The following is a 17244-nucleotide window of genomic DNA, read 5'->3' on the forward strand; positions in this document are numbered from 1 at the left end:
TACAAAACTAGTGAACAAATGATGTAGCAACCACAGTCATTTTAACAAAAAAAGGGAGGGGGGCATGAGTATTTCAACAATTAAGAGTGAAGATATATGGGACATAGCCTTAATGGGGAGAAACACTGTTTATATGAATTTCGGGGTTAATGACCAAGAAGTTTCAAAATAAGTCATGAATGCTTATTTATTTTTGGAGAGGGGTTTAACATTTTTTATGTCACTGTAGCAATGGCATAAAATGCTACAGTGACTGTGATAAGATAGTTTAACAAATTGCAACACGTTATAAGATACAGTGTAAGAATTTATTAGAAATAGTCTATGACCCTTTATTCTTCTATGTGCTTTTTCCTTCAGTTTTTCTCTTACGGATGAATTAAAATATTCATTTTAAAATACAGTCATACCTTGGAAGTCGAACGGAATCCGTTCTGGAAGTCCTTTCGACTTCCAAAACGTTCGGAAACCAAAGCGCGACTTCTGATTGGCTGCACATTTCCCCTTCTTTCCTTCCTTCCTTCTTTCCTCCCCTCCCGCTAGCCTTTCAACGCCACCCGGGTGAATGCAGCCGACATTGAGGACAGGGTGCAGATGCTTGAGAAGAGAAGCCAAGAGGAAGAGGCTGCCAAAGGAGGTTTCTGGGAGGAGTTCGATGTGAGTGGCGAACGGTGGGGCTTCCTCTTCCTCGGGGTGCATTATGGAGTCTGGAGCTCCCTACTCCTGTCCTGGTTCTTGGCTTATCCCCACCTCAACTGGGGGTGGTGTACTGACGCATTCAGAAGACCTTATTGTTTCGACCGCCAGCTTTTTTTAGAATGCATTCATTTATAAAGGCATTTGCATCCTGACATATCCTAAGAAAAGTTAAAGCAGTTTACAATAATATATCTGTAAAGGGAATTGGGGGTTGCTCGTGCGTAAGGGGGCTGCTGCTCTAGGCAACGTTGTCTGGCTAAACCTTTCCCTGGCTGGACAGCCCTTTCTCCGTGGCTGTGTCAGTCACTGGCAGAATCCGTCAGTGGGCGTTTCCTGAACTTCTTCCAGCATAAAAGCTCTTTGACGCCAAGTCTCCGCCTAGCTTCCCTGCGCGGAAGTCTTCTGCGCAGAGTGGGCGTGGCCAGCGGAGGTCCTGGGCTCTCCCCGCTGGTCTCTGCAGAAGAGTCTTGGAGCCATCTCTCCAAAGTCCTTCCCTGCTCCCCTTTCTTCCTGGTGTCACGCCGATTTCCTTCCCCAAAGGAAGTGTTCTCTCTCTCCCTGCTGGTCCCTTCTCCTGCATCGTTGGGGAGCCTTATCTCCACTCTTGGCTCCGATGGCAGTTCCCTGACAATATCTATATAATAAAAACATAGAAAAGAATTAAAATCGGAGGGCAGCAACTAACTGTGATGGAGAGATGTGTTCTCAATTGCCTGCAAAAGTGGAATAGAAAAGTTTTTGGCAGGAGTTTAAAGGATAAAGCAGAAGACACTTGCTGAAACCCTTAATGGCAGAGTATTGCATAGGACTAGGCCAATAACACTAAAGTCTATTTTGTGTTGATTAGGGCTGGGCAATATATGGTTTTCAACTTTGTGATATATCACGAGTTAAACATTACAATATACTGATTTATCACAATGTCTGAAATAAGGATAGAGCTATGTATAGACACTGGCTGGATTCACAGTTTCCCCCACATTGTGATTTTTGCATAGCACGCACACACACACACATACACAATGAGTTGCAATACATTGTCAGGTCAAAAATTATATATAAAAAAATCAAATTTCATGATATAGACTTGAAATTGGTTTTGGATGATATATCGCCCAGCCCTGCTACACATCATGATTCGTGATATATTACCAGGTCAAAAACTATGTAACCAATATCACAGTATGGACTTCAAACTGGTTTGGGACAATATATTGATATACAGTGGTACCTCATTTTGAGTCCGCCTCGTTGAGTGTTCATTTTGTCGAACGTTTGCGGTAAACCCGGAAGTACCGGATTGGGTTACTTCCGGGTTTGCCGCTCGCGCATGTGCAGAAGCGCTAAATTGCGCTTTGGGCATGTGCAGAAGCACAAACCGTTCCACGCACGTGCGCAGAGCGGTGTCCTTTTCGTCTAGCGTCTGGGGCTCCGGAACGGATCCCAGACTCAAAACGAGGTACCACTGTATTGTCCAGCCCTAGTGTTGATGTCAAGTGAGCCTTGCCAACTTGGGAGACAACCAATGACAGTGCTGGAGATTATCTCCGTGTCACTGATGTGTATGGCACATCACAAGCAAAAACACCTGCCCAAGACACTTCTTATTTAAATTTTGATGCAAGAGAGGGAGGTGTGGGTGGGGGTAAACATGGATGCTTCCTCATGCTGGAGAGATGCTTCCGGTTGGTCACTTCTTGTTCCTGAGGGAGGTTGCCTGTGCCTCCTGCCTCCAATCCACAGGGAAGCGCTAACAGCACCTCTCAGCAACCCCACAGACAAGCTGTACCCATGAATCCCAGTTTTTAAGCCATGCTTGCCCTTATTAAACACTCCTCCATGCCTCTTCCCCTTTCAGAGCTTGCAGAAACAAGAGACGAAGAACTTGTATGAACGGCATGAGGGCCAAAGACCAGAAAACAAGGGCAAGAATCGCTATAAGAACATTTTGCCATGTGAGTCTGGAGTTCCACCTATCATCTTGACCCGGAATCTGGGCCTACACAGGCCACAGAATCAGGTGGCAGAGGAGTCTGAGGCAGTGCTTCTTTTCAGCCAGAACTCAGTTCCGGCACTTCTCAGGTGGGCTCCATTGCCATTCTAGGAGAATGAGGGAGGTGTTCATGGTGAGTTCTGGCACCTCTTTTTCTAGAAAAATAGCACTGGTCACAGGTAGTGTTGGATTTACGTATAAGCTAAACAAGCTATAGCTTGGGACTCACTCTCTTAGGGGGCTCCAAAATATTTAAAGGGGGGGAAACTGGATGTACATTTCCAAAATATAAGATAAAAAACAAATAAAAGAAAACCTACATACAGCAACAGTGTTTTGTGTTGTGTAGGTCCATAAATTACCATATAATAATAATAATTTTTTTATTTATACCCCGCCCTTCCCGGTTCAGAAAACCGGGCTCAGGGTGGCTAACAACAAATTTAAAACACTTAATTGTAAAAGCAGCATAAAATACAGTATAAAAACATGAATAACAAGAAAATTCGAAGTTCAGAAATCAATTTGGGGGAAATCCATCTAATAAGCATTAGATAGTCACCAGGGCTAGCTGGCTGAATTGGTCCTGCTTGGGCCAGCGAGGAGGCCAGGGGAGAATTAGCTGTGGGGTCTCAGAGTGGGTAATCTTCATAAAAGGGGAGGGGGAGGGAAGAGCATATATTCAACACAAAAAACAGTGACAATTTGTTGTTGACAAAGGGCAGCTGGACATATAAAGGGCCCCATTACCTTCAGTAACTTAGGGCCTCGTCAAACTTAAATCCAGCCCCGGTCACAGGCTGCTACCTCTGTTTGTGCCTTGAGCCCTGCAGAGAGTTGATTGCAAAAGCCCCTGTTGCATAGGGCATTCCTCAAGAGACATACTAACTGTGCTGCCTCCTCTTTTAGTTGACCACTCTCGAGTCATCCTCCAAGACAGAGAACCTGGGTCGGATTATATAAATGCCAACTACATCAAGGTGAGGAGCTGAGTCATGTCTTCCAGAAAGAAGGGTGGTGGCGGATTTTCGCTCCAGGCCCTTTATATTTTACCTGTTTGCTCACTCGCAGAACAAGCTATTCAGCCCCGAGGAATGCAGCAAAACTTACATTGCCAGCCAAGGTTGCCTGGATGCCACGACCAACGATTTCTGGCAGATGGTGTGGCAAGAAAACTCACGGATCATTGTGATGACCACTCGAGAAGTGGAGAAAGGAAGGGTAAGGAGGGGCAAGGGGGGGACGGACATTCCTCTCCATCCATTCCTCCACCTTCTCAGCATACATTACATCTTTCTTGCTTGGTCTTCATCTCCTCCAGAATTGTGAGAAACTCCCTTGGAAGATTTCTAGGGCTGAAGGTGCTGACAAACATTCCACACAAATGATGCACAACAGCCAATTTCTTTGCTGCAAAGCTCAGTTCCAGCAGAGAACTGCTTCACCTTTTCATCTTAACCCTTCCCTTCCTACCACTTTGCTGACCTGTGGGGTTTCTCGCCCTGATCTGACCACAGTGATCCATGCGACGGTCACCTCCAGGCTTGATTATCGTAACTCGCTCTACGCGGGGCTGCCCTTGAAGCTGACCCAGAAACTCCAGCGGGTGCAGAATGCCACGGCGAGGTTCCTTACAGGGTCCTTGGCACGGGATCACATTCATCCAGTGCTTTACCAACTGCACTGGCTCCCAATGGAGTACAGGGTCAGGTTTAAGGTGCTGGTTTTGACCTTTAAAGCCCTAGGACCCTCGTACCTACGGGACCGCCTCTCCTGGTATGCCCCGCAGAGGACCTTAAGGTCCACAAATGACAACGTTTTGGAGGCCCCAAGTTGCAAGGTGGTTAGATTGATCCCAACGAGGGCCAGGGCCTTTTCAGTACTGGCCCCAACTTGGTGGAATGCTCTGTCACAAGAGACTAGGGCCCTGCGAGACTTGACATCTTTCTGCAGGGCCTGCAAGACAGAGCTGTTCTGCCTGGCCTTTGGCTTGGACTCAGTCTGACCCTTATGTTTCCCTCCCCTTATGGTTTGATCTATGGGCTACTTTTAAAATGAGGCTGCATTTTAAAATGCATTTTAACCTGCATTTTAAATTGATTTTTTCCTTCCTATTATGTTTTTACTGTAATTTTACTGGAGTTAGCCGCCCTGAGCCCGGCTCTGGCCAGGGAGGGTGGAGTATAAATAATAATAATAATAATAATAATAATAATAATAATAATAATAATTCACATGCACAAGGTGGGAAAGTGGATGTTGGGGGGCACAGGGGGCTTTTCAGTGGGGGGGGGGGAAATCAGGACTGTGGAAAGATACAAACCAAGAGCCAAGAGAATGATGCAGTGGTCAGATGATGTAGGCCTTTTTGATGGTGGTCCCTCATTTGCGAAATGCCGTTCCTGGTGCGGTGTGCTTGTCTCCCTCATTATTGACTTCTGGGGGGGGGGGGTAAATAAATAAATAAACACCCAGACTTTGGATGCCTGAAAGTTCACTGTTTCTGGCAGCCCGGAGGTCACTGGTTTTTAGGATGTTTTTAGAATACTCCTTTGGGGTAAAGGGCAGGATATTAATTAATTAATTACATAAAATCCCCATCAGCCCCAGCCAGGATAGCCAATAGCCTGAGGTGACAGAAGTTATAGTCAGCAATATTTGGATGGGACCACATTGACTATCCCTGATTTAAGGACTTCCTTCCTGTCTCCCTGCTGCTCCTCCAAATCACTCTGGTGAAGGAGTAGTCAAATCGTTTTTTAATTACCCATGTGCTGTTTGCATGTAAGGTACTATTGAACTCTCACCATCCTCAGGTGGTTATTGTGGTAGATTTCCTTCCAAGTTTTGCTTTAGATGAAGAGGACAAGCTGTGATCTTCTCCCCACTTTCTTTCTTTTTTGGGCGGAGGCATTTAATCTTTATTTATTTTTTTAGTATACATCACAATTATCATTTCCCATCAGAGATGTACAAAAGGAGAAGAAAAAATGCTGAAATGCTGAAAATGAAATAAAATTATATAGTAAAGTATTAAGACTTCCCTCCACCCAAACGTGGGTTCTTTACAATTCTATATTAACTTCTATATTAATAAGTAATATTAATTACTGATCCAATAGAGACTTCCGGTCAGCGCCAGCAACTGTAATGGCGGATTTCCTCCAATCTCCGGAGGAAATCTGCTTCGTGGAGTTAGGGTTCTACCGCGACGGCGAAGCGGGGACCCGAAAAAAATCACAGGCGGGGAAGCCTGTGAACTGAAGGCTCGGCGGGCTCCATTTGCGTCCCCCCCCCGCTGCAAAGGAGCCTTTTTAAAGGCTCCGGAACAGACCGGGGGTGAGCGGCGCGGAGCTGAGAGCTGTCTACCCGTCTCCGCGAAGCGAAGCCGCATGCCATGGTTGGAGAGCGCTGACTTCTTCCTTTGAACATTTGGACTAAAAGTAACAACCCGTGAGTAATACGGAAATTGGATATTAAAAATCTCCTTTGTGATTCGGCACAAGCGGGGAAGGCGCAAAGAGGAAGTCCGTCTCCCCCTTTTGTAAACATTTTAAAGCAAGGACTAGATAACTAAGGTTGAAAAGAACATCTTCTTCGTGAGAAGTTAAAAGTAATTAATTTCACGTTTTGGCAGTATAAGTGAATGTGCTGGAGGATAAGAGTTAATTTTGAGAGTGGAATTGCCACACTCCCCCCAGGACCCGGGAGCGATCCGTGAGGGAACCTGGTGAAGAGATATAGAAGACTTTGACAGCTGTCAAACTAGCTGTCAAAGCTGGGAGGGAAAGAGAGAGAACTTTGTTTCTATTGCCTCGGCTGGTTATATTTGTTACATTTAGGTAACAAATTGTCGAAAACAAAAGAAAATAAAAGACTTTTGGATTAGAACTGGAAGGAATACTAAGTAACCAGTACTCCCCTAGAGGGGGCTCTGGGACATTACAGAATGGCTGTAAGTGGAAAAATACAGATGGAACTGGAGAAGATCTTTCTTCGTCTGGGAAAATTTCAAGAACAAAGCATTGTTTTGGCTAGAAATGTTACAACATTGAATGAAAAAGCAAATAAACTTGCGGAAATTGGAAGGGACTTGACTCAAGCCTCTGTACCAGAACAAAAAGACTTTGCATCTGAGCTAAAAACTCTTGCAGCTGAACAAGAAAAGAAATTTGAGAAACTTGAGAAAGTGGGAGAAGATACACATGACAATTTAGAGGGAAAGGAAGGAGGAGCTATAATGACGCAGAGGATTAAAGAGAGCCAAAGGCTTGTAAAGATGGACATAAAGGAAAAGACAAACCTGATTAAAGTGGAAGTTGGAATTTCTGGGACACTTGGACTTAAAAGAAGTAAAAAACAAGATTTGGATTACAATTCTAAATATGGAGGCCTGGCAGGAAGAAATATGGACCTTATTGAGACAGAGCTTCAGAGAGGAAAGGAGAGAGTAAGAGTTTCTGGGACACTTGGACTTAAAAGAAGTAAAAAACAAGATTTGGATTACAATTCTAAATATGGAGGCCTGGCAGGAAGAAATATGGACCTTATTGGGACAGAGCTTCTCCGAGATTGGGTGCTTATTATAAAGGACTATCAAAAAAACCGGCAGAGAGGAAAGGAGAGAGATTTAAGGGCCTCGGATGTGAGGTCACCAGGCTGACACCAGATAGATTGATGGACATCGGTTGGAGATTGAAACCGGGAAAGGCGGGGAGTGGGGTTTTGGGTATCCAAAGGCGGTACAAATATATTTTGTTTTTTCTTGTAAATATTTTGTTTTGCTACTTAGATTAAAATGGGGAATTCGTGAAATGGAATTGGGATCGACTTTAGAAAAAGGTATTAAGAATAAGCTTTGATGCATTAAGATTGAGGTTTATGTTAAAATTGGTTAATTAAAAGGATTTAAATATAATAAGGTAAAATTTGGGGATAGGAACTTGTTGAATTAAAAACTGAATTGGAATACAAGAAGAGGAGATGTGGGGAAGTCAAGGAAATATGTTATTGAAAGAAAGGATTGTAACTATATGTGTGTTTTTTGTTTTTTTTTCCTTGTTTTTTTTTGTTTTTCTTTAAATTTTTTGAAAATCTCAATAAATATTCTATAAAAAAAAAATAATTACTTATCCAATATATCCATAAGTTATGTCACCTTGCAGGAGTCATTCAAGGCCTGCCAAAGATTCCAGTTCTTCCCACTGTCACCCATCAAAACCTGCTTTCTGTTTCCTAACAGAACAAATGTGTCCCTTACTGGCCAGAGGTGGGCAGCAGCAAAGAGTATGGGCCGTACATTGTGGAAAACATCGGAGAACATGATGCCTTAGAATATAAACTCCGACAGCTCTGCCTTTCATCAGTCCACAATGTGAGTACACCAAGCCTGGAGAACATTCAGTTACTACTATTATTGCTACCAGGGCTGTCTTTAGCATATGTGCGGTTGGGGAGGGGGGAAGCCAAAGTTGTTGACCGTTTTTTTTGGGGGGGGGGGAATCGCTCACCTGTAACAATGATGTTACGGAGTATCAGAGCAATGGAGGAGGGGGCGGAGGAGACTTTTGCTCCATTGCTTTTCACTGCTGCCAATCGAGAGGGACCGGTATACAGTACGTATACATTTGGCAGTGAAAGCAGCAAATCCCTCTTGCTGTTCTGGCTTCTGGGATAGCTGCGCAGCCTGCATTCGCTCCATAAGACACGCACACATTTCCCCTTACTTTTTAGGAGGGAAAAAGTGAGTCTTATAGAGCAAAAAATACGGTACTTAATTCGTTCCAGAGGTCTGTACTTAACCTGAAATTGTTCTTAACCTGAAGCACCACTTTAGCTAATGGGGCATCCTGCTGGTGCCGTGCGATTTCTGTTCTCATCCTGAAGCAAAGTTCTAATAGCCAATATGTGGAGACAGCAGAAATCTGCTTGACCCAACCAGGCTCTTCAGATGGACTTCAGTTGGGAGGTGGCATAAGAGATGGGTTGCATCCAGTCTAAAGTTCTCCTCTTGAAATAAAAGCCTCTTATGGGGCTTGTGCAGGAGAACTTGCTTGCGGACTGTCCCTCAGGGGTCAGATTTGTCTGCCTCCCCTCTCTGGGAGACAGACAGAGAGCTGGGCCATCTCATTCCTCCAGCCATCAGGCCTGAGAGTTAGGAGAGCATTGGGTTGCTTTCTCTGACTGTAAGCGTGATGGGAGAGAGCAAGACAGCAAGACGGTGGGTTGAGGGATAGACAAAGGAGTTGCAGGCATGAACCCACATGAGGGTGTGATGTTGTTGCCCCCTGCCAGAGTGAGGCTGTGCGAGACATCTGGCATTACCAGTATCTGAGCTGGCCGGACCATGGAGTGCCCAGTGAGCCTGGAGGAGTCCTGGGCTTTCTTGACCAAGTCAATCAGAAGCAGGAGAGCATCCCTGGAGCTGGACCCATTATAGTTCATTGCAGGTGAGTGAGTTGGCACCATGGTTAATTCACTGCTAGATATGCAGCAAACAGAAATCTATTCTCTAACGATCAGTAAAATAAACTGGGAAAATATCACAGTGCCGGTATGTAAACTAGCGATAAATTTTGGCATCCGCTCATAAGTCTTAATAGGTACATTCCGCAAGAAGTGCTGATCACTGCTATTTTATATTTTATTTGGACTAACTTTTTATTGGGCTTTATAATAGGAATAATAGATAATACAAATAAACAGACCAAGTCCTTTCATGCCATTTGTATATGACAAAAATAGTGTAATAAATTCACAGTGATATCTGCAACATTTGGTTCATTATTAGTGGTCAATGTATAAGTTCTTGGTTCATGAGCTTGGTTTAAACAAAAGCAAATATGAAACAGGATAGAAGAAAATTAACAGATAACGTTCAGCTTCGCGTAGCCTAATCAGGAGCTCTTGTGGTTGTGCTCAGATTAAGTATGAGTAATAGTCACTTTTCCTCTTTTGTTGCCAATGAAACAAAATAAAGTGTTGGTATATTAATGAACGGGGATGTGGGTGGCACTGTGGGTTAAACCACAGAGCCTAGGACTTGCTGATCAGAAGGTCGGCGGTTCGGATCCCCGCGACGGGGTGAGCTCCCGTTGCTCAGTCCCTGCTCCTGCCAACCTAGCAGTTCAAAGGCACGTCAAAGTGCAAGTAGATAAATAGGTACCACTCTGGCAGGAAGGTAAATGGCGTTTCCGTGCGCTGCTCTGGTTCGCCAGAAGCGGCTGAGTCCTGCTGGCCACATGACCCAGAAGCTGTACGCCGGCTCCCTTGGCCAGTAAAGCAAGATGAGCGCCGCAACCCCAGAGTCGGTCACGACTGGACCTAATGGTCAGGGGTCCCTTTACCTTTATACTGGATGTTGGGGGCACAAAGGCAACCTGGGAAGGGAAATGCAGATGTCCAGAGACTGCTGTTCTAACTACAGTCTTGGACTAACTGCGGCTTGGTAGGTTCTAGCAAGCGAAGCCTTGTCTCTTTTCTGCATGTAGAACATACTGCTGCATGTCTCCCTAATCTCCATCTCTCCCTACAGTGCTGGGATTGGTCGCACCGGGACCATCATAGTCATTGATATGATTGTGGATTTGATCTCCATCAAAGGTTAGGTCACTTCTTGTTTTCCATCCTGGTGGCTATTCAATTCCTTGGTCCCTCTTTGCCGCTGGCCAGGGTTAAGCCCGTTGCCTTCCTGGTCACGTAGATGGGAAAACGAGAACAGCCAAAGCCTGTCCCGTAAATCACACAGGACTTCCCATCCCCCAGTTTGCCCTCTTGAGTAGCAAGGGTGAATTAAAACCCAGTACAAATTACATTATAACCATGAACCAAAACCAATAATCAATAGCAAAGTAACATTGTAGCAGCACAGCAGGAGCGGGGAGGGGGGGAGCCTGGGTAAAGATGTGCATCTTCTTCTTGTTGTTATTTTGTATTCTTTATTGAAAAGTAAAAAAAATACAAAATTACAAGTGCACAGAGTAAAATAAGACTCAAAGAAGAAGAAGAAACAAGAAATAGTACCCATGTAGAAAACAGAACAGAACAACAGCAAAAAAGATATTGTATACAATACAAAAAAGCGGAGGAAATTGTTATCGTAGTTAACCAAATATTGTTAAATTTGTCCATGGCAAGTCTACGTTTGTACACAACTTGTTCATGTGTAGCGAGTTTGTACATATGCTCAGTCGTTAAAGGGATCCTCATCTTTATTTTTCCAGTTCATCAATACCTGTCTTTTTGCCGTACAAAGGCCGCAGGGAGTCCATTTATATTGTCCCTTTCTTAGATTCCATGTGTTGGGTATATAACTCAAAAGGACATTCTCCTCTGCAAATTTAAGATTGTTCCGTACAGTCATGTTGACCGTCTCTATGACCTTCTGCCAGAAAATTTTTCAATGTAGGACATTGTACAAACATTTGTACATCGGGGAAGCATTATCCCACCTCCAGCAGCTAGGTGTCTTCGATAGGTGTATCTCGACCATTCATGGATGAGCATTGAGCTCAGTGGGAGACTTCAGCACATGTCTAAAGCTGCTGCCAGCTCTGGGAGGAAGCACGAATGAATTCAGCAGGACCTACTTCCGAGTAAGCATGCATAGGATTGGGCTGCACATCCCTCCTAATGAAATCAGTGGGACATAAACGTACTTTGCTGGATCATGGCCTGCATTATTCCTATGCTTGCTACAGAATATTTTATTATGGAATGTGATGTTGTTTTATATTTCATAACTTATATGTTGCTCTTAGTGCTGTGTGCAAGGAAAAATAAAGACAGCAATCCCATGCCTGCTTACTTGGGAGCAAGCCCTGTTTTATTCAGTGCCACTTGCTTACGATTGGCCTGTAAGTCTTGAACGACTTCTCCCCCCGTTTATTTATTACACTATAGAATCAAAGTTGGAAGGGATTCTGAGGATCATCTAGTCCAGCCCCAAGCGGGGACTGAACCTTCAACCTTGGTGCTAGCAGCACCACGCTCTAACCAACTGAGCTATCCACATTCTGCCTCCCCCCCTTTTTCTTCCTTCCAGGGTTTGACTGTGATATCGACATCCCAAAGGCCATTCAGATGGTTCGCTCCCAGCGCTCAGGCATGGTGCAGACCGAAGCACAGTACAAGTTCATCTACATGGCTATCTGCCAGTTCATAGAGACCACTAAGAAGAAGCTGGATGTTATGCAGGTATGGGACTGGCATGCAGTGGTCACTGTCATTAGCATCTTCTCCTTTACTGAAGATGCCCCACATCCTCAAGGAGATTGTAGTTGAGATGTGGGTGGAGCTGTGGGCTAAACCACTGAGCTTCTTGGGCTTGCCGATCAGAAGGTCGGCAGTTCGAATCCCTGCAACGGAGTGAGCTCCTGTTGCTCGGTTCCAGCTCCTGCCAACCTAGCAGTTCGAAAGCACACCAGTGCAAGTAGATAAATAGGTACCGCTCCAGCGGGAAGGTAAATGGCATTTCCATAAGCTCTGGTTTCCATGAGCTCTGTTCCGTTGCACCAGAAGCGGTTTAATCATGCTGGCCACATAATCCGGAAAGCTGTCTGTTGACAAACGCCGGCTCCCTCGGCCTGAAAGCAAGATGAGCACCGCAACTCCATTGTCACCTTTGACTGGACTTAACCGTCCAGGAGTCCTTTACCTTTACCTTTTACCTAGCCCTAGCTGGGTGACACACCTCTTCTGGCAATGTTGCTGGGGACAGACATTCAGATTCTAGCACCTTGTATAATTAGGCATTGCAAAGTGTACCCCAGGTATCTGTGTGCATGTGTGTGTGTGTGTGTGTGTGTGTGTGTGTGTGTGTGCATGCACAATCCCTGTGTGACCCCAAAGCAGCCAGCTATACACTTGCTAGGAATGGCATGGCCATTTTGTTCTGCATTTGTCTCAGTCGTAAGCCCTCCAATGCCCTGGCCCAGAGTTACAGCAAGAAGAGAAGGTTTTCCCCCAGAGATAGCAGGTCAGGCAGTGTGGGGAGGAAAAAGGGGGGATGACTTTCTACTTCTGCTCGCCCCCCCCCCCCGGTTGCACCTGCAGCTTTGCCTCTTACCTTTTCCTTCCTGACTAAATGGGGCCCCTCACTGTGCGAGGAAATACTGCATTGCCCAAAGGACCACAGCGCCACTGTGCTCCATGCCATAAATCCCCTTATATAGAGATTTATACCTATATTTTTTTCTCTCTGCTGCAGACTACGAAAGGAAAACCAAGCGAATCTGAATATGGGAATATAAGCTACCCACCCGCACAGAAGATAAAGGCTTCACGAAAATCCTCTAAGTAAGAACACAACCATGGCAGCCGTTAGAGCGTCTCTCCCGGTTGTCACTATCCCACGGTGTAGATAAATAGAACATTGGCAAAGGCAACCTGTAATGTTTTTGGAGTGATGGTGCTTTAGGAATGACATTCCTGTCCTCTCTCCAAACACATTTAACATGGTTCTCCCTTCGGGCAGCTCAAAAACGTGCACAAAATCCGGCTCTGAAGTCTGCCCCCTCCCCCAGCATCGCTCAGTTTAAAAGGGACTCAAGGGAATGGCAGGTGTCCTGTTGGCTGATCCATGAGTGACGCACAATCAGCACCCTCTGGATCCACAGAGCACTTTAGCAACCATTTTCAAAACATTTCTCTGTTTATGTTATTCATTTAGCTGCTGAAAGGTTACTCTCCTGTTTATCTGAGCTGCGTAAAAGAAAGCGGAACGAAATATGAAAGAGACCACTTCAGGAGAACCAAATTGGCCCAGCGAATGTGGGTGCCCGGGCTTTGGGTGCCATGCAGTGTGCATGGCCCTGGCACCAAAATTTGTGGGTTGCATGATCCCTTCATGGGGAATTTTTGTGGAGTTGGCACCTATGGCCCACTTGAAGCTTGAGTGCTTGGGGGCAAGAGTAAGGACAAGCCCATTTTCACAGCACGTAAAGCAAATTGCTGATTCAGGTGCTGACTCAGCAGTATGTGTGCCAGCACCAAGCTGCAAAGCTGAGTTCACGCAACAACCTGCTGTGATAGCATCATCATCATCATCATCATCATCATTATTATTATTATTATTTATTATTACAACTACAATTTATATACTACCCTTTATGAAAAGGTCCCAGGGCAGCGTACTTGTTATGGAGCATAATAAAAAAAACGTAATGCAAAGCACAATCATAGACAGTGTAATGATAAAATAATCATAATAACAGTCCCTGACCCACCATGTCATCTTTCAGATGGGTCCAAGGGGACATTGCATGATGTGATGGACAGTTTCAATGATCAGTTTCTGCTGTTTTCAGTAGGGTTTTATGGAAATACATATTGCCACATATTTCCCTGATACGGACATACCTCGGGTTATAGACGCTTCAGGTTGTGTTTTCTTGGGTTACGGACCTCCAAAACCCGGAAATACCGGAATGAGTTACTTCCAGGTTTCGGGGGTCTCACATGCACAGAAGTGCTAAATCACGCTTTGTGCATGCACAGACACACCGCTGAGGGTTATGAACGCTGTGGGTTGCGAACGTGCTTCCCGCACGGATCACATTTGCAACCCGAGCATCCACTGTATTTTAAGAGATGGCAGCATATAAAACAACACAAGGCCATGGCTTGGCCTTACAGCTTAGCCACTCCCATCTTCCAGTCAGTACTTCCTCCCTCCCTTTCTTTATTCTAAGTTCCGTTAGTGTTAAGAGCGCTCATTCTGCTTTCTGTTCTTCCCTTTCTCCTTTCACAGGCAGAAGGATGAAGCAACCCTGTATGAGAATTTAGGCAAAAAAGAGGAAAAAGGGCAAAAGCAGTGGCCTTCAGGGAAGGAGAAGAAACCAAAGGGCTCCCTGAAGAAAAAATAATGCCATAGATAATCTTCCACCTGCCTGGCTCCATTCACAGCAGACACAAATTGTCTAACCCACCCACCCCCCGCTGAGAACTTCCTCTGAAAGGTTTACTGAGCTACGGAGGGTTAGCCCAAGAGAATTGGGTGCCTGAAGTGGGAAATCCAGATGGCACCTTTCCATTCGCCTCCTACTAATGAACGCAATTCTTCCTGCTTCTCCTGTGACCCAACATACTAATCCCATACACCTCTTGGACTCACCAGTGCACTTGCAAATTCATTCATTCATCCAGCCTTCACCTTTTCTAAAAGGCAGTTTTTGAATGCTTGAAACATGCCCCAACCACCATTAAAGTCCAAACCATAACAATTATTGGGCGAGGGCTGTAGGTCAGCGGTAAGACACCTGCTTTGCATGCAGAAGGTCCCAAATTTAATCCCTGGCATCTCCCGATGGGGCTGGAAGAGACCCTTCTCTGAATTCCTGGAGACCAGCTTCCAGCCAGTGTTGACAATTCTGAGCTTAGATGCAGAGCCAGATTAAGACCTTTAGTGGCCCCAAGCACTTAAAATATTTTGGTGCCCCCCCCACACCCCACAAAAAAATTAGTTTAGAACTGAAACAAAAGCTACAGTAAGATGGAAAATAATGCTTGTTTCTGTACACTTCCACTTTATTTATATTTGGGGGGGAAATCTCCTACCTTTTCTAATTGCAAAGCCTTTGGTCAGATCCTCAAAACCAGTATTACACAACAGATCTGTTCTATACTTCGTAGAGATAAGGTATCCAGCCTGCCTTGTTGCATAGTTGTTCAGTTGCGATTTTTAGCTGGAAAAAAAAATGAATGCTCCGCTGAGCAATTTGTGTGCATTGAAGTTAAAAATTTGTCAATGGAAAATTTCCCTAAGCATGGGCTTATTTTGCTTAATGGTGAGTCAAGCCCTGGCTAGATGGGCCAATGGTCTGCTGCTCCTGAGCTTTCCAGTATTTCCATGACCCTAAAATAAGATTCCAAGCACAGGTCCTTATGAGACTGCCTAATTTCTACAGGGGAGCCCTTCAAAACCACCGTCCTAGGTCATCACTCTGTTCTGTGATGTGTTGGCTGGTTTTGTTGTCGTTCTACGCAGCAGTCATAAGGATTAATGCAAAAGTGCCATGGATTAATGTGCTTTGAGCTCTGCCTAGCACAGAATCTGTGCTTTTTGCTGTGCCATCCACCACTGCAAGTTTTGATTTGATGATGGGTTTCTTTCCGGGACAGAGAGGTGGGTGGGACTCCATATAAAAACATGCAAATTCACAAGGATCGGTTTTAATTCAGCCGGATCTCACTTTTATCTAGACCACTTGGGAAAGCAAGTGTCTGGGGGAACACTTTCTATGTCTGGGGGGAGAGAAGCAACAAAAATAGGTTATTCCCATGGGCCCAGAAAACACAGCTGGGAGTCCCACTAAATGCACTTCGGAGTAGACAGGTATACAATCGCACTGGTGGAAGGCTAGAGCTCCTGCCATTTCCCCCTTAGTCTTGAGATCTTGAGTCTTCTTTTTATCATGAACTCTAGCCTAGGCTATTCCATACAGTAAGCTCCGTCAGGCTGAGAAGCAGTATAAAGTGCCCTTGGGATCAACATTGCTTCTGTAACTTCACTTTTTGGTTCCCTGTCTTTATCTCCACTGCTCAAATGCTTCACCTAATTGGTCAAAGCCATCCTTGCCTTGTGCAACCTCCAGCTCAAATGCCAACCTCTGCTTAGCCACCGAACCTTACCGCTGTGCTGTGTGTAAATAATGGATAATTTTCTAATCCAGTGGATTGGTTTTCTTGACTTGTAAATAAACCAGATTTTTGTTTGATTTGCATGAAGACTTTTTTTTTTTTAATCGTTAAGAGTTCCGTACTGAACTTGCAGGAGAGTGCACAAAATTGCTGGGACTCTGGAAATGATCTACAGGTGCTGTTGGAAAACAGGGAGATTTCTTCAGTCACTCTGCTGTGGGCAGCGCATGCCGGAAGTCGTTTCCTGCTTCCAGCCGCAGAGAGCTCCAACTTTGTTCTTTATGTTTGCTTCTGATGCAAAAATGCCTAGAGCTAATAAGCAGTGAAATCAGGACACACACACAGCTTCTCCCATGTCAGCCCCAAATCCAGACAGCGCTGAAGTGCTTTATAATATGGGGCACAGATGCTGCAGGGTTGTCAACAAGGACGTCCAAGATTAAAATATGACACACCCATGTCCCTCTACATGCTCTTTGGCAGAGGTCAGCAAACTTTTTCAGCAGGGGGCTGGTCCACTGTGTCAGCTTCGCCTTTGAGCCAGTGCCAACGACTGGGCTCAACTTCTTCAGCCTCGACTGGGCCAGGCGAGCTGGAAAAGCACTCCCAGAGACCTTCCATTGCAGGGAGCAGGTCTAAGTGCTGTGGACTCACAGCTTAGAGCTGTGAGCACCAAACTCAGTTCCAAAAGTCAGCGGAGCACAGCAGAGCATGAACCACACGAACGACAGCTCTGAAGTATAACTTCTTTTATTCTCTACAGTTACTGCATAAACTAAAGACTAATCGGAGACGCTGGACTGCATGAGTGTTACAGCTGCTTGAGCAGTCACCTTATCTATATACAGATAACACTCAGACTCCCACAGGCTGGAGCGGAAGAAGCGATGAGCGAAATCCGCCCCTCCTTTCTG

General features: G+C 45.1%; 1 protein-coding gene across 4 annotated transcripts in view; it reads left to right on the plus strand.

Moving 5' to 3' along the window:
- PTPN6 (protein tyrosine phosphatase non-receptor type 6) overlaps positions 1-16407 on the plus strand; it is a gene marked incomplete at its 3' end in the record, with an annotated part of 37596 nt that extends 21189 nt beyond the window's left edge. For 3 of the 4 annotated variants that reach the window (XM_083593428.1, XM_083593429.1, XM_083593430.1), the window contains 10 exons: positions 544-657; positions 2558-2654; positions 3602-3672; positions 3764-3913; positions 7935-8066; positions 8987-9141; positions 10227-10294; positions 11736-11887; positions 12900-12988; positions 14442-16407. In XM_083593428.1, coding sequence (XP_083449554.1) covers positions 544-657; positions 2558-2654; positions 3602-3672; positions 3764-3913; positions 7935-8066; positions 8987-9141; positions 10227-10294; positions 11736-11887; positions 12900-12988; positions 14442-14556 — 1143 coding nt within the window. Of the gene's footprint in view, positions 1-543; positions 658-2557; positions 2655-3601; positions 3673-3763; positions 3914-7934; positions 8067-8986; positions 9142-10226; positions 10295-11735; positions 11888-12899; positions 12993-14441 lie in introns of those variants that run through there. The other variant, XM_083593431.1, reaches the window with a different exon arrangement.
- Positions 16408-17244: the final 837 nt, after the last annotated feature.

Source organism: Podarcis filfolensis (genome assembly GCF_964270895.1).
Source record: "Podarcis filfolensis genome assembly, chromosome: 17".
NCBI classification, from domain to species: domain Eukaryota; kingdom Metazoa; phylum Chordata; class Lepidosauria; order Squamata; family Lacertidae; genus Podarcis; species Podarcis filfolensis.